This window comes from Vicugna pacos, chromosome 19 (genome assembly GCF_048564905.1).
Source record: "Vicugna pacos chromosome 19, VicPac4, whole genome shotgun sequence".
In the NCBI taxonomy this organism is placed as follows: Eukaryota; Metazoa; Chordata; class Mammalia; order Artiodactyla; family Camelidae; genus Vicugna; species Vicugna pacos.
Window position 1 is genome coordinate 6,538,372 of NC_133005.1, and position 24,493 is coordinate 6,562,864.

At 41.7% G+C, this 24,493-nt stretch overlaps 1 protein-coding gene across 3 annotated transcripts in view; it reads right to left on the bottom strand.

The window, feature by feature from the left end:
- Nucleotides 1-24,493, bottom strand: part of MACROD2 (mono-ADP ribosylhydrolase 2) — a 1,889,921-nt gene that overhangs the window by 462,943 nt on the left and 1,402,485 nt on the right. For all 3 annotated transcript variants that reach the window (XM_072943799.1, XM_072943800.1, XM_072943798.1), the window contains exon 8: nt 22,396-22,469. In XM_072943799.1, the coding sequence (XP_072799900.1) occupies nt 22,396-22,469 (74 nt within the window). The remainder of the gene's footprint in view (nt 1-22,395; nt 22,470-24,493) is intronic.

Sequence of the window (24,493 nt, forward strand, 5' to 3'; positions counted from 1 at the left end):
CCTGGCCTAGAAACCTTCCCCAGGGAGAAGCGTCTAATCTCGGAGACTGGCAAGCCTGGCTCTTTGACCTCTGTCGCCCTCCTCACCTTTAATACTCAACAAAGACAGGCAAGATCTCAATACAAACACCTTCTATTCAAGGTAGAATCTTTTCACTGTTCTTCAAAAGCAAACATGCATGTGCACACATACAGCTATTTCAAAGTTATTGTATCAGGGTGAGTGTAAGCCAAGGCTGAGGCTGCTGGGTTCAGAGTATACAGAAGTGATATTTACTAACTTGAGCATGCTTCTTAGCTGTGCCTTAGTTCTTAGATCTGAAAAATGTTGGGACCTAAAGAACCTGGAATAGGGCCTAGCACATCACTAGTGCTTAGTCCATGGTAGCTATTATTCTTTCTTTTTAAATTGAAGTATAGTCGATTTACATTATGTTAGTGTCTGGTGTATAGCACAGTGATCCGGTCATACATATACACACATTCTTTTTCATATTCTTTTTCGTTAGAGGTCACTGTAAGCTATTGAACATAGTTCCCTGTGCTGTATAGTAGGACCTTGTTGTTTATCTACTTTATATATTTGTATCTGTTAATCCCAAACCCCTAATTTATCCCTCTTCCTCTTTCCTCTTTGGTAACCAAAAGTTGTTTTCTATGTCTGGGAGTCTCTTTCTGTTTTGTAAATAAGTTCCACCAAGCCATAAAAAAGAATAAAATAATGCCATTTGCAGCAACATGGATAGACCTAGAGATCATCATACTAACTGAAGTAAGTCAGAGAAAGACAAATGTCATATGATATCACTGATATGTGGAATCTAAAAAATGACATAAATGAACTTATTTAGTGTTATTCTAATTACAGAAACCACTTTCCATGGAGAAATAATGAAATAAACCTCCTCCACAGTGTATTACAGACACATGGGCAGCTTTTCACTGTCCAATTTATTTTAAACTATAACAGAAATCTGAGTTTGCTTGTATATGTAAAATGAACAATCCCAAGAAAACAACTATTAGCGACTCATCAAAATGTCCTATATCTCCAATGTGCTAACGACTGCAGCACAGCCCGAGCGGAGTTCTGTGTTGCACAGACATACATGCCATACACGAAGGAAGACCACAGCCAGGTGTACCCAATTCAGCCCTTTGTCTGACCCAGACAGATCTCTTCCCATAGCATTCTTAAATGCCTGAACTTGTATACAACTTTAGGATATAAAATTTCCAAAACTAGTATAACTCTAATTATTCAGCTTTTCTTTGCAGATATACTTTTGAAAAGTACATTGTGTTTAAACTCAACCCAAATTATCTGCCGCCACTCATGTGATGAAATACTTGGCAACATTGTTTCCTCAGCAAAAATGTTTCTTTGCTCTGAATAAATTTAGCTTTCAATTCATATGAAGTTAGTTCTTTAAGAACTCTTCAAAGGGTGCCTAAGGCCAGCCCATAGATGGTTGATTTTTATTAAGGCTCTCACCCAAATGGATTTATGTTTGGGTGGTAAGAATGCCAGTCTCGTCAACCGCCTCTCACCTCTCTTCCCTAAGCTAAACTGCAACTGTCCAAATGTCCCCCCTCCATCCACCGGGCAGGCAGTGCCAGTTACCAGCAGGCAGACTACACTCTCCAAGCCTGAAATGATGTTCAGTCCTGATTTTTTTTTCCAACCCCAATCATTTTCCTGGTATGAAGTGATTGCATCTTCATGCTGCTGGGTTGGTAGTCAAATTAAACACGGCAAGAGGATACCACCCCTATTCAGAAGTGCATCTCTATTTTGCACTCAAATAATTTCAAATCTAGCTTAAAGGATTATTTGCAACATGCTAATTAATACACATTAGATCATTTAAATTCTTCACGAACTATAATCTCTATTGTATATATACATACATATCCACACACACATCTGTTCTAAGGAGAGCTGCAGCATAACTACTAACTACAATCGTGATTTAGCACTTTACAAGCACATTCACGTACTTTCTCCTATGTAACTCTCAAAAGACATTCAGGAGGCAGACAGCATCAAAAGGGGAAGAACATTTTTTGAGCCTCAATATGACCCAGGCATTTTGTAGGGCTTTCTGTGCACTATGTGTTTAACAGTGCTAGGACTAGAGTTGGGGGATGGAGGCATCCAGGGTACAGAGTCTAGGGAGGGGCTCACCCTGAGAGCCACCCAACTGCAGAGCTGGCCCCTGGGAGTCGCCTCCTTAAATGGTGCATTCTAGCCCCTGTCGCTTGCCTCCCTCAAGTCCTGACTCTGCTCACTAATACTCTTATCCGCCTTGTCAATCACCTGTCTTCCTCCCTTCAAAGATGGACAAACTAATACCCAGAGATCTTCAGCAACTTGCCAAAGGTCTCCAGTTAGTAACCCTTCTGACCTCGTCCTGGTATTCTTTTTCCCACTGAAGGTCCAATGGCTCAAAGCCAAGGCCAAATAAAACCACACTTATGAGCTGCCTAGGAATTCACTTGGCTCCCACAACCATCATTTAAAATTCAGTATAGACTACTCTCCAAAGAAAATCTCCATTTATTCATTGTTATCACTATTTACAGAAGAAGGCTGTTTATTTTTGGCTTTGTTAGTTTCTTTAAAATCCTGTAATTAGCCTATCAAATTATGTATACTACTGGGTTTTTCATCAATAATTTGGATTTGAGGATGTAATGAGGTAGACAGACTACCCAGGAGTCAGCAGAAAGTGAATTTGTGTCATCTTATCATTTTCATTTGTATACAACTTAAAATATACTCTGTCCCCTAGCTCCAATAGCAGTTTATGGAAATCCACCAGAAAATCTGATCATGTCCATTATTTTAGCATTCTCCAAAACAAAACAAAAAAAATCAAGTTAATAGTTATCCAGCTCCAGTCACTAACACACAAAAGCTCCAAGCTTAAAACAACTTCCTTGCAAAGGGCTGTATATTTTATTTCTTCTCAGAAGCTTTAAATCCACTCACAGAGGCCTCAGGCCGAATTTATGAGAACACAATACTCTTCCAATTAACTACAGTCAACCAGTCTCTAGTTCTACATTTCCGAATACCTTTATTATTCACGGAAATCCCTGCCTTGTTCACTGAGAAACAAGAAGGCAAACGGAAAAGAAAACCACTAACTCTTAAGAGTACTTTTCATTGTTCTTGGAGATTCACAATTCTTCACCTCCAGCTTCAAGTTCATGGATCAAATTCAGCTCTGTTCTCTGCTGCAGAAGCGCTGACACCGTCAGTACAAGTCACTCAAGACAAAACCCACAGGCCTGTCCATGGAGACCACAGTCAGGAGACCCGTCTAACTGTATTTTTTCTTGCCATCCCTCCCCTGTGGTTTACACACCTACTTGCTGTTGAACGTATCTGGTGAGGAACAGGATGAAAGGCTGGCTGGAGCTGGCGCAGCGGCTCCACGTGAGGACCCTGGGGAGATCTCTGCTGGGCTCCTGGCAAGCCTTCCGAGCTCATCACCAATAATGAGGGGGAAGACGGGCACGTGGATGCTGTTAAGTCCCAGGGTAGGGTATTTTTTGAGAAACTAAAGAGAAGCAACTCTATCTGAGACAGTCTATAAGCCCTGAGTTCCTTTTTCATACACACGTGTTGGGCCTTTTTCAGGGATACAGTGTGGGAGGTGTTCGCATGTTTGCCAGTGGTGCCAGAGAGACCCTTGGATGCCCTGATCCCACGGGGACCTTTCGGTTCTTCTTCTGAATCTGTTCTTGTCTCTGCACAGTCTCAACTGTCATGGAAGCTGTGAGTCTTTGTTATCAGAGGGCAATCTTGACATTCCAGGGTCACCTTAAATCTTAAGAACAGGTAAGATATTTGTGTTAGTTGCCCTGGCACGCAGCGTCATGCTAGGCATTGTTGCTGTTATCAGTGTGGGTGCCAAAAAAGACAAAGGAGGATGAGCACCCTGTTATTGTAGTCACTGTTGTATTAACTTTGGCTCATCAGCGCTCTGCTACACTCCAGAAAGCATCATTCCAGTATGTTGCAAAAGATCTTTATTCCATGCCTACATCCTATGGGTATTTCCCCCAAACTAAACACTTCACAAAATTACAAGGTAGGTTCATCTCCTGAGATTCACATAGAACTTTACTCCCTACCCTACTTGGGTTTTACTCATAAAAGTTCTTTATACCATAAAATAAAATCTATGTTCACTGACAAAAATAGGTCATTCCTCGTCAACAAGCTGTTTAAAGAAATATTCACTTCCCCATATCACTCGTCATTCTATTACTGTAGGTTTTTTTTTTTTTCCAGTCCTTATGTCATTTGATGGAATTGATTGAAATGTTTCTTTCTGACTCCTCACTTTGCTAACTCCAACAGAAACGCCCCCTCTGCGCTATACACAGCTCCAGGCTCCTTTTCGACTCTGCCTCAAAAGCCTTTGCAGGTTGGCTCTTGGCAATCAGCTCTAGGTGTTGCGGATGATGGAACTATTGTGGAGACTGACCTCATTTCTACTCTGGATCCCCACAGTCTTTAATCCCCGCCTCCAAAGAACATCCCTGTCCAACCTAATGCAAGCCAGACAGAGGACAGGAGGTGATCAAGCTTCTCTAACTACGGGATGCTGAATCCTTCCAGCCCACTTTAAATGCTTTCCAAACCGAGGCCACTTAGCACTGCGCTCATTTGGGGAGTGAGAATCCATCCCTTTCTCTTTCACAGCTGGAGCAAAGGGTTAATTTCAATAAAATGCTTACCTAACAGTTTCCCTTAAATTGTGTTCATTGTATTTCTTAGCAAACTTTATAGTTACACTGTTACACACTGCTCACATGGAATTGTTCTACGGAAATTCTCACACACTAAAACAGGACAGCATATTTCAAGTGAGACTAACTTTCTAGCTGCCTCGGTTTCCTTACTTAAAGAGAAGAGAAGAGAAGAGAGGAGAAGAGAAGAGAAGAGAAGAGAAGAGAAGAGAAGAGACGAGACGAGACGAGAAGAGAAGAGAAGAAAGAAAAGAAAACAAGTCCCCATATTCTGAAATGCGTTGGTGAGGTTTCACACTTAGCACAATGCCCAGCACATAGTAGATAAAGAATGCTAGCTCTTATTCCAAATAAAGCACTTAAGATGCCAAGCCTGTGACAAGTTCTTAACAAATGGCAGTTATTATGTAGATAGTATATTATCCTGATTAGCCACAAACTGGAAAGGAACAGAAGTGACCCTCTCCCATATGATGTTATTCGGACACAAGGGGGCGTCTTTCTCCTCTCCCCTTCCTGTCAACTTTCATTCCTTCTCTCGCCTCCAGTCCATTCTCCACTCTCTTCTTTCCTCGTCCTCTCTTCAGTTTCAAATCAAGCATGCTGGGGATGGAGGATAAAGAGGAAGAGAATGGGAGAGCAAAAAATTGAGGTCTAAAAAGAACAATTGTTGGAAAATAGTTTGGCTTCTGCTTAAAAGTTTGGAATTGGCAACCCAGAGCCAAAAGAAATTGGCGGCATTTCCCCAGTGATTGATATTTAATTAGCGCTCTGCTGCTGTCCGTTGGCTCTGCTGTCACGGGGACAAATCACTCACCAGCAACTCTGAAGGCTTATCCTGTTGCCACTGTTTCATCGGTCTTCTCATCAGCTGTGTCATTACAGATCTCAGCCATTTCTCACCTTTTCAGGAACTCTGCATGAATTTGACCTCAAGAAGTATTTGGCTACGCTCATCTCAGCTGTTAAATGTCAGATTCAGACATCTCAAACTGTGTGTCAAGACACTGCATTCTGGCGGCAATGAGCCCATTACCTTTGCTCCCCCTCACAAAGCATGTTCTTCGGGCACCCGAAATTGTGGGATACGAGTTCTCTCAGAAGTCTCGTTTGATTGCGGGTTCCTTTGAGAAGGATGTCTGTCGCCAGCTGTACTCATTTCCAGACTTCTGACAGTTTGTACCTGCACACGATGCAAATAACGTCTGCTCATCTTTATCGGGTAAAACAGGCAGCGGGTTTAGGGAACAGGACACAGCTCAGCAACCTGCTCCTTTAGCGTGTTTCAGGTTTATCTGTCGTCATCAATGGATTCTTCAAATTGTATTTCCTGTTTTTCAAAGAGAGTCACACTTATCCCTGCTGATGAGTCATGGGAGGGCAGGAAGGCCAACGGACACTGCCTCCATCACTGTCAGGCTGTTTCCAATAAACTCTCATCCATCCGGGCTGTTGGTCAGCTCTGCATCTATGCAGTAGTGGCCTGAGGCATGAGCATGCTGGGGTGGGGGGGCGGTTCAGAGAAAGCCAGGAAGGCCAGAGGGCAGCGAGCAAGGGAGATATAGAGTGGGTAGGGCCAGAGAGGCTTTTCCTTGGTGTCATGGAGCCATTTAGTGCTTGAGTGGAGCCTCTAAATCCATCTTAGAATATGGATGTAAAATACATGTAAATATTAAAGATTACAAAGAAAACAATTTTATGGAGATCACAACTACCAAATGGTAAAATATGCGCTTCTTCACTAACCCATTAAAGCAAGATCTAGTGATGTGAAGTCACGTGACCATAAGTAGTGTTTTGAGACCCCCACATTAATGGGATGGGGAATCTCTGATTTCTACTGATGACAAAGTCACGGGAAATGCTGGTACCACTGTGGTTTGTGACAACAGTCAAGATGGAAGGAAGTGCTAAATTGCAGTTGGAGGTTAATGAAAATCATGGTATCCCCCCCCCAAGTTCATGAACTCCCTCTGACCTCTTAAGAGTCTGTGGACCGTGGGTCAGGGGCATGTTGGTGAGGAGGCATTTGAATTTTACTCCCAGGGGAACGGAAGCACTGAGCGGGGCGTGCAGGCTCCAGTCTGTGTGCCCATATAAATCAGGAAGCCCCAGAGTCTTCCTGGACTCTTTTCTCTGCCCAGTGCCCCGCAGTGCTCTGAGCACCATCTGTCCTGGCCCTCACCTCAGTGTCATGTGACAACTGTCTGTTGGTGTGATCTCTCCCACCAGATTCTAAGGACAAGATCGCTGTGTCAACTGCCTGTGTATCAACCGTGCACACAGCCTGGGACACACCAGCTACTGAGTATCTGTGAGATCAATGAAAATGAGGCTGCTCGGGAAAGAATTCCACACGAATCTACCCTGCCAAAATTTTTCTGAAGAACATATTTTCCTTTTGGAAAGGGGTTATATAGGGAAATACACGTTTTATAAATAGTATCAGACTTCATAACCGGAAATGGAAACACTGACATTATCAGGTAGATTTATAAATACATTAAAAGTAGATTGATTGAAAATTGATAATGTAGTTACCTAAAGACCCAGGTGCCCTGGGGTTTAAAATCATAGGAGTCTCTTCAGGGAAACAGAAGGCCAGGTAGGCAAAGGGGTTAAGCGCTGTGCACACCAGCTACAGATCCACAGATCAAAGGCTCAGGCAAGAGGATGAGCTTCTAGGTAAATTGAATTTCTCCAGTGCGTCCCTAGAGTAAGTTTCCCATCTGTAGACAATAGCTTAAAGCTGCCTAACCTCACCACGCTGCCATCCATCCTTGGGTGGGCCACATCCAGGGCCCGGCTCAAGCTGTGCACTCAAGAGCTGGTTTCCAGTCCCTGTGTTATCTGGTGGAGTTTCAGGGATCAAGGCTTGAATCTTAATTCGGAATGCCACTGAAATACAGATAAAAGCCTACTGAGCATGCTCACAATCTGATACGAGAAAGAAGGTCTGCATGAGGCAGGTGTGCTGGGTTCACACACATTTAGCTCTGTCATCGTGGCCAACAATGTAAACTATTCAGTCAATGTGTTTTTATCAGGCTTTCTATTTGCCAGCCCCTACCTCCCCCTGTATTAAACAAACACAGACACAAAAAGCACACAGGTGAAGTGACACACTGTCCTCAGTCACTGGGAAAGCTAACAGGTAAGTCCACAATTACAGCAAAAGCCCTGATACTTGTGAAAGAAGCCTTTCTAAGGTTCCAGAGAGGAGTGAGGGAAAAATTCCCCCAAAATGCAGTATTCGAGCAGACACGACAGGAGTAAATAAAGGAGTCTGTCATTTCCAGAAGCATGTGCTCTAAACAAAGACAGGGCTGACCACAGAGAAGCTGGAGCCACTGTCAAGACCTGTCTACTCTCAGGGGGATGCTAGCATTCTCTGAACTTGTTCATCACCTGAGCAGATTTGGCTAATGCGTTAATGACAATATCCGTGGCTCAGAATTGTTGCCCCAACATGGCTGTAGGCCGGCTAACCAAGTCCCATTTTGTTTACTCTTTCATCCAACCTGTACCGTGTATGGGCCTGGCACTGTGTCAGGGGCAAGCAAATAAAAGTGACCAAACTCTGGGCCTGCTATCTTGATTTCACACACAAAAATTAACAGGCAACTCTACATACGTCATATGAGCAACAGTGTGTAAGGTACCACGGAATTATGGTGGAAGAGATCCCAATTAGGCTGTAGTGAGATATGTAGGCACTGAAAACAGATCTCTGCAATCACTGGATATTTTGTCATTAATCTATGGCTTTACCATTTGAGAGTTTGCAACAAGAGCTTCAGTCATGACTGGAACCCACCATTTTTTATCTTGTATGATCCCCATAACTGGTCTTCTTTTCTGCACCCTGGAATATTTACCAAATGTGATATTCAATAAATATTTGTGAAGAAAAAAAAAGAGAAAACAGATCTCTGAAATAGTAATCTACTTTCATTATCAAGTTAAAAAAAAAAAGATGCTTTTGCTGATCGTGGTTAAGAACTTGGAATCCTGAGATAAAATCCCAACTCTGCCATTTATCTACAATGTGGTCTTTTGACATTTCACCTGATATTTCTAAGTTTCAATTTCCTCATCTATAACATAAGAATTACAACAACTACCACATAGGATTGCTGTGTTAATTAAATGAGATCATCCAGGTGAGATGCTTAGATAAAGGAAGCGTTTGATTTTTCAACATATGTGACATTAAATATATATACATTATATATATATATTTATATATAATTATATATATATATAATTATGTATATAATTAGTAAAACATCAAACTCAAGCTGATTCGCTTTTGAAATCCATCCTCAGCTACCCTTGGTAGCCCAAAAAGTTCACTTTTATTTGTAAGAGAGTAGTATGCCACGTTACTTTTCAGCCCCAACAGTAGATCTCTTGAACTCAATATACAGAAGAATGAGACGCAGTATGAAATAGGGTTTGCCTAAATCAGACTCTGTGTCTCACACACACATGCACACACACAGATAACCTCTGCTGTGCACACTGGAGATGTTCCACATTTCATTCGGCTCATGGCTCTACGCTGGGTAAACCAACAGCTCTGAAGAGTTTCACAGGTAAATGGTAAAGGGGGTAACCCTTTACCCCCATTCCTGCTGCAACAATCTCATGGAATTTCTTTAATGATACATTTAATTATAAATCTACTAATACATCCCAGGGTATACATCTATCCCCACCCTCTAAGCAAAATCATTATCTGGCTGTATTAGAAGCAGGGAAATGAATTTTCTTTTTCCTTTGCCTCCTGACTAGAACATGACTATTTGAGGGGAGCAGGGTTCAACTCACTGCTGGCAAATGGCCATTTCCTGCCTCTAGACAGAAAGGCTTGAAAGAACTTACAAAAAACAGTCAAGATCCTCTGCAGACATCCAATAACTTATAAGGAAAAGAACGTTTTGATGAGTTAGTGCAAATGAATCAGGAACATATGGATCCTATTTCCCTTAGTGTTTAAATTGGTAAAGAGAAAAACTTCTCAGAAAAATGAACTCTAGATGTCACTGAACCCAGGGGAGAAACATATGAGATGATTACTTCAGTTGCCCTGTGCTTAACTGAAGCACGCCCAGGTCATTCGTAGCTCAATTTGGACCATCAAACACACGGCCCATCATGTTCTAATTGTTTTCAGAGTAAAATTCCAGACAGCGTAAGATATTGAGATGGCTAGTATATTCACCAATGAATTTTAGTATAGTGGTTTATTTTCTAATTCCTTAAAAGAAAGTTAATTTTGTCAGTGGTAGGAGATTCTGGAAGCACTATGGGTAACTCCTATCTGCATACCCAGGGGCCAATGTACAGGTGGGTGTTATCAACAGACTCCCTGAAGGACAACATGGTACCCATCAGAAACCATCTCTTGCAGCAGTGCTAAATGGTGGCCCCATTTGCTTCACGTGACTCAGCACTTTATTCTCAAAAGGTTTTTCAGGAACCAATGTAATAAAGATGCAAGAGATAGACCAGCTGGCTTTCTTTTGCAATCTGACTATAATTGTTACTCAAATAATGATTCAGTTGTACATGCTGATGACTTTCACTTATTTATTACATATATTTCACGCATGGAGACATAAGAGCGCATCCCAGAGGCAATGATTGCTAGAAACAGGACATTGGAAATATATGAAAATGCTTTCTAAAAGAGAGAAAAAGCCCCTACGATGTATAGGGTGTCCCAGACAGCTGACTAGCAAACCCCATGGAAATATAATGTGAGTTGAGGCTACGTGCTATATACAGACATGATCAAAATTGTTTATTTGTCAACCCATGTCAAAGGGGATTATAGGACCAAAGAAACAAGTGCTCATCAGCACCAAGGCTATGGTGTCCAGCCCAGTGCCTTCTGGACAGGACACTCCCACCAAGACTTCTAATGCCTTGTTAGAAGGACAGTTGGATGCTGGTTGAGAGGTGGGGGTCTATCCTCACAGTTCTTAGCAGATCTTTCCCACTTTGAAGAGAATAAATAGGTGCTTGCACCTTAGTATGTTCTAGCTGGAAAAGAGCCTTGAGAGTGACTTGTCTAATCATTCTCAACCACCAGCTGGAGACATTTTTAAAAAACATAGGCTGCTGTCCTCCCAGACATGTCAATGCAGTAGAGCTAGGGTATGGTTCTGGTATCTGAATTAATCAATTCCCCAGGTGATTTTCATCTTATTTTATAGATGAAGAATGGTCTGGAGTGATTATAGCATCTCCTGGAATATCCTTATTCCCAGGTTCATGCCTTACTGACAAGCTTGGCAATGCCTGGGTCATTAGGGGAATGCTTTAGTGAATAACCAGGCAGGAAAAATAGCTCAGGCTAAGGAAGGATCTGCTGGCTAGAAACAGCCAACATTTATGTTGAAAAATAAATGCAGTTGAATTATTCCTATGCCTTGTTCAGGCTCTAAAGTCAGCATACAAAGTGAAAATTTCATATGAGCAAAATTAGTCTTTCAACTCCATTAGGGAAGGTCCTAAGTTAGAAACTGACATATCTCTCAATAAATTCAACAAAGCCCATTTTTCCTCTAGCTTTAGGAGCGATTGCTTGAGTTTTTTAAGTCCCCATTGAGTGGAAGATGAAGTTTTTGGCTAATAATTAGGAGCAATGTCAGAGAAGCAACAGCAACAAGAAGCCTTTATGTACTAGCATTACAGAAATGGAGAAAGGAAGCTAAGAAATACACGAGGAAGAAAAGCGAATTCATATGTCTCATCTCATGCAAAGGTTTATTGTGAAAGTGAAAATAAATTGCATCATGTAAAATCTCTCTCTTCTTACGTCTGTCTTTTAAAGAGTACACATAGCAGAAGCTGTATGTACGGGCACCTCCTCCCCGTAGGACATCACTTTCCCTGGTGCCCAGCAGGTCACATGCCACATGGTTACAACCCTCGCTGCAGAACCAAGCTTAAGATCAGTAGTTCAGGATCCACCTTCCTTACCTGAGGACTTCAAACTCAGGATCAAAGATGTGAACCCTTCATTCTGACCGGTTCTTAGTGGCTTGGATTCACAAGAAGTTTGGGGAAATGTAAATCCCCCAACACTCTTCTATTTCCTGCTTCATGTAAATCAATAGTCTCCTCATTCAAAGCCTGAAGCTCCCTGATGTGAACTGAGGACAGCTTACTTGTCTACCCTCAGGCTTACTTGTCTACCCTCAGGCTTCCATGAGATTAGACTTCTAAGGAGTCCTTGAATAGAAATGAGAACTTGATGTGATTGAGAGGTGGCATGTCAGCAAGTCCTTCTATCATTGGGCTCATAATCCAACTCCTCCGATACAGGTTTTACCCTAATTAAGCTGATACTGTATGTCCATAGGTCCATCCTCTTGTGAAGTTTCTTCTAGTATGTTTTTGGCTGAAGAGCCAAGAGATTGGAGAAATAATGGCTTTGCCAGACCTACTCATGTGTCTTACCATGATGAGTAGCAGTGTCAGCATCAAAGGAGGTGTGGTTTTCATAGAGGCCACCTCTACGTCCAAATGTGTTAGGAGAAGCAAGGAGATGAGTACAGCTCTGGTCATGGCTTCCATCTGAAACAGAGTTCTGGCTGAGAACTCCGCTTCTCATAGGCAAATCATTTAACTCCACTAGAATGCAAAAGTACCTTTTTTTGTTCTTCCCTGAGCTGAGCTGGGTGGCAGTGGCAGAACTGCTGATTTTCCATTCAATCATGGCAGCACATGAACCATATTCAGTTAAGGTGGAGAGCAAGGCACAAGATTTCATGCCCTCTGTACCTAGCACAGGAAGGCGCATGCCTCCAGCTTACGAAAATGGCTGTAGAACACCCCTCAGCAGGACCTCTCAGTGTCATTTTTACCCCTGTATCAGATCCAACCACGTGCCCACAGGTTTATTTTCTATTTATAATAATGTCACATCATTTGGATCATCAGCACATCTAATCTCATAAGGAGTTTTAAAGGTTGTCTACTTTGACAGCACCATCTAACCCAGATCAGGGAAAAGCAACATAGTGGCCTCTTCTCCCACACTAAGCGGGTCAAGGTTATTACTCCTGACTCTAAAGATACACTTGTACGGAAGTTAAGAACCATCTTAAAGGCATCCAGTCAGCATATGCAAATGATGCATGATCTCTGGTGTGTCACCTGAAGAGCTTGGAGAATCTGAGACAAAGCTTTCTATTGGTCTGATTGTGCCACAGTGACCTGGGCAGAGACATGACTGTGGCAGCATCAGTGGGGCTGCTCCGGAAGACACCACCAGTGGTGATGGATCTGGAGCTGGAAGAGACACAGGCCACATTCCCCATTTTACAGATCAGGAGTACAGTACAGAGAGATGGAGTTAATTGTCCAAGGTTATACAAGAGAGTAGATTAATCTGGATTAGAACCCAAATTTTCTGAGTTTAAATCCTATGTTCTAATTTTTATACCAAGCCTCCCTCTTTAGGATAATAATCACCAGTGGTGAAATGCACCCTGTCTCCTGCCATCCAGCTTCCCAGGAGCCATAAGTCCCATTTTGGCTGCATGAAAGAGGAGAGGAGGCCCTCTTACATGGTGGCCTCCTTGATACAATCCTGCAGGCTTTGACATTGTATTATGGTCTTACAGACTTCCTAGCCATACTCTGCAAAGAGATCCATCTTCTTTCAAAAACACAAATCCCAGTTCTAGGAACATTCTGCTCGTGTCATTTGAGCAAACCTCTTCCTCCCTTTTTAAGAACTGTGCCCTAAAATGCTAATTACAGAGTATTTCTCCTTCACCTGTTTCATGCTACTTATTTTTGGTTTCCATCCAGTACTGCCTTCCATTAAAACGTACACATTTCTTATTGCCAGGTTACAGTGAAAAAAGAGGAAGACACAGCCATCAGAAGCAAGCAAGCTATGATTTGCCCCCTGAAGGAAAGTAAGTATTGAAAGACTGAGTTTTTAAAAGAGCTCTTACTTCACTATTGAGAACAGTGACTCTAAATCTTTTTTTTCCAATCCAACACATTGGAAAGATGTGGAATAATTCCATTGAAAGCAGTGGTTCAACAGAACAGGGATTCTATAAAAGGGGTAGAATAAACTAAAACATGCAGCTTTGAAGGAAAAACCTCCAAATGATTCTCAACCTTCCTTTTTCTCTAGTTGAGAATTACTAGCTTAAGTTGTTAATACTAAAAGTGGAAGTCATTCGGTTTTGCTAAAATATACCAACATTTTGCCTCAGCTGAGTCTTCATTCAAGTCAGAAAAATGGGCTCTTTGACTGTGCTGACTGCCCAATAATCAGTGACCTCTTCAGCAAAATATCCTTCTAGAACAGAACCACCCCCTCTCTTAAAAAAAAAAAAAGATGGCAGGGAACGTGGCCACTGCCACTCCTGGGCCCCATCTGTTTCTGCTCCATCACCAATTTTCCTTTCTAACTCCAGTTTGCAAAAAAAAGTCCCAGGAAATGACTCTAATCGCCTATTTGGGGCCCTTGCCCATATGTGCACTTTGAGTGACAAAGTTCGGGTATTCTGAAGTAGCTGCCATTGGGCACAGCAGGTTACAGGACTTGAAAGTGTCCAACCAGCTGAACTTAGGGGGTTCCTTCTCCCTGAAGTTCAACGGCTACATCTGCAAAATTAAAGATTAAAATACCAACCTTGAGGAGAGTTTTGTGAAGATGGAACAGAAGGTTTTACAGAAATACGAATAGTATGTGCTCCAGACACATCAGGAGCCAGGAAAACCCTGGCTCCCCTCCTTTAGCTACTTCACATTCCTCCTCCACATCTCCTAGACCTCTTTCTAGAACCCCTAGACCAAGTGGCAGTGCATATATATTTCCTCATTTAAACAGCATCTCCCCCCACCCAAGACAATATATTTTCATATTTCTCTACACTGCATCCTATTTATCTAAAAGTAATGTGGGCATAATGGACACTGTGCTGGGTTATGGATGATGCGCAGAAGAGGACATGTGTTATTTATCTGTCAGCACAGAAATCAGCTCCTAAACTATCTGGAAATATAGAAGGATGTCACTGGAGCACACTGGGGCCTTTGTTATACAGATGTCCCCTGCTAGAAGGAAAAAAAAATCAGACTTTTAAAAAGTTCTCCATACAGAGTAAGACTAGGGGAAAGGGTGCTTGAGCATCCTCACTTCAATGCTTAAAGTGTCTGATTAAAGCCCTGCCACCCTAGGCACAGTGGCTACCTGGCAGTGGGCTCACTAACTAAAGCAGGAAAATGTATATTATTTCATGTATTATGCGTCTCATTGATGGGAACAGGATTTATGAAGCTCGGAAGCATCAGCGAGGGGCTGTACTTTCTGGCTGCTGGAACTCGAGGGTGCCTGTTGAGAACAGACGCTAAAGCAGGTGAGGATGGAGAGGTGAGTGGACGTGCCCACTTGGCAAGGTCGAATGGGGAGCCATCTATAGCATGTGAACCCTCCCTCCCACCAACAAAGGCAGGAGCTTCCTGGAGGTGTGGGTTTTCCTCTAATGATGCATATTTAGAATCACACGAGGAAGAGATAAAACTCACTTCTGACCACCAATGTCACTGCCTGCCACAAACGAAGACAGTCTGAGAATAGAAGAGAATTATATGTATGAAAGTGAGCAAGTACGTGAGAGAGAGAAAGAGAGACAGAGTGTGTGTGTGTGTGTAAGAAAGGGAGGGAAAGTGGGGAGGGAGGAAAGAGGAGGAGGGAGAAAGGGGGAGGCGAGAAGGGGAAGGGAGAGAGGAAGGAAGGAAGAAAGAAAGATGGAGGGAGAGAGAAAACAAACTGTTTGCAATCATCAGGGTTCTTGACAAGCAAAAAGAACATGGCATGTGGGCAAAGTCTGGGAATAATTTTCTTCAATTACATCGTAGCCGAGGACCATCATGGTTTCCACCTGCAGATCATGCTTGGGCTAGTCAAAGGATACATTTTTACAGCAGCATATTAGGGTGATGATGATTATTACCATAACCACATTCCTGCACAGAATGTGAAGATTTTAAGGTGGAATTTCTTTTTCCAGACACACGTCTTTTAAGCTTCTATTACTCCAAAAACTAAGGCAGGTGCAGATACTGGAACGATATTTCTAGACCTAAGAAGACGTCCCCCTGAGAGAACACTGAGCACCTCGTCCCCTCCTCCTGGGTCTCTGAGTGTGAACCACACCTCTGGCTTCTGCAGAATCGAAGGATGGTGCATTGTTTTGCATTTCTGTGAAGAATCATCCATAAGAACTGAAACTTGGGGTGAAGGATATGATTTTCCCATCAGAAATGTAAGCATCATTCCATGTTTCCTTCAAGCCCCCCTATTAAGAACCACAAAGATCCTGAGGTGTTTTGTGTCAGTGACATAAGGCAGGCCCCATACGGTTGTGTTTTTTTTGTTTTTTTTTTTGTGATTCATAATGTGATTCTGAAATAAAAGTGACAAACAATCCTCAACACTGCATATGTTCAAAGACCTCTGCCAAGAAGAGGAAAAAATAGTCTTGGCACCAGAAGCTACAGTGGGATGGTTCCTCTGTGATCAGCGAGGAGGAACCATGTGGCCACGCCCCTGATCTTGTCAAGTTGGCCTGCGCACAGCAGAGGCCCCTTCGGGAGGCTGGACCTGCATTTCCTCAATGGATTCCCAAGTCTGCGGTCTGGGAGAGAGGTGCCTGCTCACCCTTCTTAATACTCAGGGGACTGTGTGTCTGACCGTTGGAAGGCAGCCAGGGATGACCGTGAAACTGGAAACCAGTATCTTCACTTCTAAATGATGCCAATGATGAGCCCAAAACTAGTCCTGTTCCCTGGTGGCTGTCAGTTGACCTTCGGCTTAGACAGCACTGGGGAGCGTCTGGGACCTTGGCTCGCAACAAGTTGCAGAGCTGGCATCTGTCTTGGTGCCACACAGCCACCTGCACACAGCATCTCAGGCTGTCCTGCCACACCTGTAGATGCGCTTCCTAAAGTGACAAACAGCAGTACCTCAGGTGTCGCACTTCCCTCAGGAGGCACAGAGTAAACAGTTTAAATGACATGTAGGTGATACTTAACATTTTGAACAACAATCTGTTTGTGCTAAAAGCACAGTTCAAAAATATTTTATGTTAGGCAAAGGTCCAAACTCTGCCTGCTATGAGAAAAAAATTTCCACCTTCCTCCTACACAGAAGAAAACTGATTTGGGTTTTGAAAACGCAGCTCTGGGGTCTTTCCCTGCCAATGATATCCCAGTCAAGTCAGGTGCCCACCAAGGACCTTGGAAAGGAAAAATTGGGAGTCCGAGATTTGCAGATACTAACTAATATATATAAAATAGATAAACAACAAGTTTATACTGTATAGCACACGGAACCATATTCTATATCTTGTAGTAACTTATGGTGAAAAAGAATATGAAAACAAATGTATGTAAGTTTCTATATGACTGAAGCATTTTGCTGTGCACCAGAAATTGACACAACAATGTAAACTGACTATACTTCAATAAAAATATACTTAAAAAAAAAGATAAACCAGAGATTTGCCCATTGAATTGTTAACACCCCAGAGAAGGGGGTCTGCTTGTGGAGGAGGGGGTCTGTGGGCAGGAGAGGGGAGATGAGGGGATCCCCACACAGTGATTGGATGGGGAAGGTTTCTGGGAAACGCCATCCTCAGACATTGCGGAGATGCAGCTGGGTCTGGTCTCAGGTGGACCACCACCTCCCCTCTGAACAGCTGCCCACGGCCACAGCTTCAGTTAGAGCTCCCAGAATGCAGTGCTGCTGCCGTCCATCTGCTGCTTCAATTGGCAGAGGGTTGGGGGCAGGGTTGTGTCCCACTACACCGAGGCCTGACTGGTACTCTAGGGTTTCCACATTTCAAAGTGCCCAGGAAATTCAGCCATCTTCCAGTGCAGAATCTTCATCTTAGATGCCTTACCCCTTAAGATGACTTCCTGCAAAACTTCACTACAAGTGTTCTGAGCTGCAGGACGGTTGCTCCCTCAGGGTATTTGAAGTCACTGAACTTGACCTCTGGAACCGGAAAACATCTCAGGGTATCAAGCCATTCGTAGCTTTTAAAAGTCAAAGGCATCCTATTCTTCTACTTTCCATGGAAAAAATGACTAACATATACACTGCTCCAGAGACCAATAGCCAGATGTCACATGAGTCTGTAAGTTGGAACAACAGAACAGGCCCCGTGGAAACACTGCTTGGGCTAACTTACAAATCTGAAAGGGATGCCTCAGAGCCATGGAGTAAAGAAATCACTATTTCACAAGGAACGGTATTTTTAGAAGGCATAAAAAATGAGGAATGCATGAAAACTGCAGATGATAACATGGAGCCGCCACCCCAAGTCAGGAGTCTGGGTCACATTTCTGCTGCTCATTTCCATGACGACCTCTTATTTTGCTCCCTTGTCTCTTTAATAAAGTTTCTACTTGAGAAAAACAGGCACTTACAGAAAGGTTATCATGTCATATGCTGTCAATTTTTTACAGCAAACCGATACTCTTTTGATTTTCTGAACTCAGAAGATCTTAATTCTTCATTTAGCTGAAAATGCCAGTGGGTCCACCTCCATTCCTCGCCCACCTTGTGTCTGATCCCTGGGTCTCTGGCACACACTTGATCTCTTTAGGCATGATTTCCACGTCTTTGTATTTCTGTTTAGTGTTTAATTCATCTCTCTGGTCTTCACAGAGCAATACTTCAATTCTCAGTAGTGAATATTCTCTTTCATTTAGTGAATATTCTATTCTCTTTTGTTTCTCAATTTTTCAATCAGAAGTCATTGTATTTTTAATTCTGATAGGCCATGGTTGTGCCCTAATACAATTTCCTTGAGGAGTCTCCTTTTTTTTTTTTTTAATTAAAATGCCACTCCGTCTTTTTCACTAGCGCCTCTGTGATGGGAGCCAAATGTCCTATTTGCTCAGCTGGGCTCCTGTAAGTCCCCGAGCCCCTTAAATATGTGCTGACAACATCACCCTTACAGCTCAGACTCAGCAAATGAAAGAGCAGCCAGTGGATGACCAGACGTGTTTGCTCCAGTTCCATCCACTGGGCCCAGGGACTCCTGTCAAGCCTTTTTTAACGTGGAAATGGGTGATCTGTGTCATTAAGCAGAAGCAAATCAACTATGGTTCTGAAAAAATCATTTCTAAACCTGATGCTGGGGCCTCATTTTCCTTTATGGCCTTCTAGAGAACACTCATCCCTTGCCTGGATTTACTAGGGAAGCCTCTTAGTCAGTCTTCCCCTTTCTACTCTGACATCTTTCTAGTTCCTTCTCCAAGCGGCACCAGACTTTGGTTATTTTAAAGATGAATGCAGCACTATATACAATAGCCATGGAAGCAACCTAAATGCCCATCGACAGATGACTGGATAAAGAAGTTGTGGCATATTTATACAATGGAATACTACTCAGCCATGAAAAAGAATAAAATAATGCCATTTGCAGCAACATGGATGGACCTGGATATTGTCATTCTAAGTGAAGTAAGCCAGAAAGAGAGAAAATGATATCATTCATATGTGGAATCTAAAAAAAGTTAAAAAGAGGACACTAATGAACTCATCTACCAAACAGAAACAGACTCACAGACATAATAAACAATCTACGATTAATGAGGGAAAGGAGGTGGGAAGGGATACATTTGGTAGTTTGAGATTTGCAAATGATAGCCACTATATATAAAATAGATTAAAAGAACAAATTTCTTCTGTATAGCAGAGGGAACAATATTCAATATTTTGTAATAATCTTTAATCAAAAAGAATATGAAAATGAATATATGTATATATATGTATGACTGGGACATTGTGCTGTACACCAGAAATTGATACATTGTAACTGACTATACGTCAATAAACAAACAAGCAAACTGGGGGGAAAAAGGTAAATGTGATCATGCCACTCCCTGTCCCAAACCTTCAACAACTTCCCATTAATAGACGTAGAATAAAAATCCATATTCTCCATGAAACCACAATACTCTATACTCTGACCCCTGCCTATCTGTCCAGATTTATCTCTGCTATTCTATTGTCTTTGTGTTCCAACCCCACTGTCTCTCACCATTGCTGGCCAAGAGTCAACTCACTCTCCCCTCAGGGTTTTTCTCTTGCCGGTCCCTCTGTGTGCACTGTCCTTCCTCCAGCCCTCTGTGTGTCTTGGCTCTCTCCTTCCCATCACACAAATCTTAATTCCGTGATTAGGTCCTCAGTACAATCCCCACATTATCTGAAACCACATCCCTCAGTAACTCTCCAGTCACCTTGTTTTACTTGGTACTCTTTGGGCTATTTTATTTAATTTTTAAATTTGTATTTCTCTTTTCCTAGACTATGAACATCCTAAGGAAAATATTTTGTTTTTCAGTGTTCAGTCTCTAGGATTAGAAAAGTGTCTGGTGCTTAGTGGGATGCAATAAATATTTATCAAGGGAGTGAATTAATGAATACTTAGCATAAACAATCAGGACATCAAAAGCAAACTGCAATAAGGAGACAACTGAATAAATTCTTAACCTAGGTTTTTAACAGAGCAAAAAATAAATCAAAATAGTGCTAGAGAATCAGTTGGTACAGCTTTTATGTATGTTCTAACACTTATAATTCATTTATTAGGTAAAATCTGACTTGTTCAAATTAACTTTTTCAGACCATGTGTATTTAAATAGGAAGCCTGGTGAAAGAGAATTAACACAGGCCATGTTTAAAGTTGCAATGGCAATAACTAAGCTTTGTTTCTCAATCCAAATTATCTAAATTTTCTACAGTGGGCCCAAGAAATGAGCAAGAAAATGATATGAAAGCAGATGAATGGGCTCAAAGACAGAGTAGGCTAGTAAAGAGGTCACAGCCAAAAAACATTAAGTAGGAAACACTAAGCTAGCAAATATCTATGAAAAATAACTTTCTGGATAGTTTAACTAGAGAGAACCCATCAGAAGAATTCGTCAATGAGTCGGAAATGTTACCAGCACGTTTGCCGTCCATCATCACCTCCTTGAGGTGTCGTGTGGATGTGGGTAGTTCGGTCACATGCCGAGACAGCACATGTGAACCTCCATCAGTGGTAAATGTCCTTGGATTACTATTTTAGTGGAAATGATGGATTTACACCAATACACTGGCTCACTAACCAATTTTTAGTTCACGAAACACTCTACATTTTTGCTAAGCAGATGGTTCAGAGGAGCCCTTACTATGACCAGGAGATACTTTGAAGGCTACCAGCTTTCAGAGGGATTGAAGCCCTCTCCCTGGCCGCAGGAGTGGTCCAGTGAGGAACGGCTATTAGATCAGGAGAGGGCAGTCAGGCTCTCAGCTCTGAAACCCCAAAGTCTTGAGCTGTTTGATTCAAGATGAAGATAACAATACCTACCCTTGATGGTTGGTAAGACTGTTGTGAAAATAAGACACGTCAAAGAACACGTCTGTAAACTGGCTATTTTAGTTACTTTTCTAATTCTGCTTCTTTGAGGTTATCAAAGTTGTCCTCTAAATTGAAGGTGTCATATGTGCACCATTCACAAAGGAAAAGAAAGAACAAGCGCCAGAATGTGTGCATCTGGCCAAGGGGTCTTGACTTCTACTTGAGATGAACAATGTTCATGTTTGTTTAAAAAATGTTGAAATTACAGTAAAAAAAATTATTAGCAAAAAAAATGACGCTGCTGTTTCTTTAAACAGACATAAGCACCAAGAGTGATCTTTCTTGTGGAAACTCCCATAGTTTGCTTCCAAACCCAAACACTTCCAAAGAAATCCATCTCCTACCCAAGGAGAAAGCTAGATTCATGGGCTGTGGAAAAAAATGCTTTATGGCACTCATGTGAGTGTATAAGGAGAAAAACAAAAGCAGGGAAAAAAAGCACAATACTTTGCATTTGGTGAAAACTATTTGCTGTTTCAATATGTCAATTGCTAAACCTCTGAGATCTGAGACTCAAGTGTCTCTACGTATCATGTTACTTTGTTTACTTGATCCTCCTGTTCATCACTAAATATATCCCAAAGATCTTAGTAAATTAGCAGAATAGAAAGCACGATGAATAATCTGAAGGAAGCATTTAGTCTCATAAAAAATCCCAAACATGACGATTTACTATTATCAAAGCCCATTCCAATATGACACTTAGAAGTTTTTTTATAGAAGTGATTAGTTATAGAGAGAGATCTTAGGTTATGGGAAAAAAATGACCATACACCAGGCATCTCGTCAACAAGGATAACTCTTTAAGGACAACAGCACAAGACGATGCACAAGATGATCCCTTAATTCTTAATCTTAATGAAATCTACTCTGTTTTCTCTTTTACACACAAGCCCATCTTATCTAAAGATGTAAAAACTAAGTCAAGGTTTGACGAATCTGATCATTTTGCCCACCTTCACCACCAAAACCAATCAATCAAAGAATCTGATCATTTTTCCCACCTTCACCACCAACACCAATCAACATAGTCCCTTTAGCCAATGAATTACAGCTGCGGCTCAATGACTAGGTCTACTTGATATTTATGAACAAAATGTATCTGCTGTTTTGAAATTGAGGATCAAATGAGCATCTTGAATTGTTCACTGACTATGCTATTCCCCTACCTCGTGCTGATTCTTCACCAACCATTCCTTAATGGTGCTCAGGGCAATGATCGCAGCAGGCTCGTTTGGAAAACCTAAGTGAAGAGCAGAACAAAACAAATTTTAAAAGAAGGCAAAGGTGATAGAGAAGTCAATCATGGTATGATACTGGATTTTTCTTATGTAAACAGTATTCAAATTAACCAATCAGTACTGAGCAAGGCAGACCTTAATAAGGTGTACACTATAAACGTCACATCACAGGATATGAAGTCTATGATCCTACACTCAAGACATTAAGGGGGCAGGTCCTACACCAGACTAGAGCTAGAAAGCAATGAAGGACTAATTGTCTCTTCAATCCTACAATGTTTATTAAAATGCATTTACATGTGCTTAATAGCCTTCAAAACACTCATATAATTTTCTCATTAGAGGTGTCAGATTAATGTTTATTACCTTCAGTTTATAAATCAAGTAAATGTGGCTCAGAGAATGCATGTGGTGGACCCAGGGTCTCAAGGTCTGCAGGACTCCATCAATGAGCTGACATAACACAGGGCGAGCTACTTGTCAAAGGGCCATATCGCTGAAAGCTATCATTCGAATTCAAGGAAGGTAATGCCTGCTCTATTGAGGGCCATTGGAAGTGATGTTAGAGATGAAGCCAGCATGAAAATGACTTTTTTTTTGCAGTATAGGTTTGGTTTTAGAAGGGCAGGAGGAATGATGCACGTATAATACATCAGTGAGCGTGAGCGCACACAATCAGAATTTCTGAAGCTCATCCTTTAGCTACTATGAACCAAACACATTCAAGAACTTGCAGAATCATCAGACATCCTACCAATAGAGATAAAAGTATGTGAAGGAATAATGTTATAAGTTACTTGTTTATGGGACAGAGAGAAGAGAAGGAAGTGACTGTTCTATTGAAACTACTGTCTTGCAGCTCACCACTGGCTTCCTAATCACAAAGCCCCACAGCCGTCCAAACACTCTTCATCTCCTCTGGTATTAAATGTGTTTAACAAGTTTTTCATGTTTCAATCTCTCTTCCCTCCTAGATTTTTAAAAGGTTTTTAAAAATTGTTTTAAATTGTACAATTCAGTGGTTTTTAATACACCCACAAAACTGTGCAATCATCACCACTGACTCCAGAATATTTTCACTATCCCAAAAAGAAACTCTGCATGCATGAACAGTCACTCCCTCATCTCCTGGTAATGGACTCAACTACTTTCTCTAGATTTGCAGATTCCCCTCCTGGAATTTTCAACACTTCCTTCTTCTGCTTCTCCTCTTTGACCTTCCCTGGCTTCTTTTTCTGGGAGCAGCCAGTAAATGTCTGTCATTCCCAACATCCTAAACTCAGTGCTCTCAGCAGATCCTGCATCATTCGCCACCATGTCCATGAGGACGTCTTCTAGTCTGGGAGACTCCCGTGACACTGTGCAGATGCAGAAAGAGAGAGGTGTTGCCGAAATGGGGAGAGCTGAGGTTTAAAAGACCCAGTCTTCTGGGAAGGCAAATACACATTCCAGAAGCTCACAGAAATGGTTTCAGCCTCAGTAGACGGAGAGAAAATGTGTGACAGGAGAGGAGCAAGAGAGAGGAGTTTAGTGTGTCCCCATTTCCCAGGATGAATGTTGCTTTTCTGATTAGGTTTCTACATGCTTTTTGCGAGTGTGTATTAGGAAAAGTCACAAAATAAAACAGGGCCAAGATCCACCTGGCTACTGTCGTCTGAGCAAGGGAACTACGGTTGTATGAAAAATGTGCGCAAATTCTCAAATCTGTGTATTCATCTACGACATTTGGGATTGTGGGTTTGTTTTGCACTCTTTCATTCCATTCGTCTTCCTTAAATGAGGCTTCAGAATGTAAAACCCTTAAAATTAGAAAAGCCTGTTAACCAATTAGCTAATTCATTAAACAAATTATTATTGAGCCAAAAAATAATATATGGACATTTTTATATCCTGTATTATAATATATATTTTATATCATATACTACATATTTATATATAGTATGTATATACATATGCATATATATATATATATATATATATATATATATAGAGAGAGAGAGAGAGAGAGAGAGAGAGAGAGAGATAC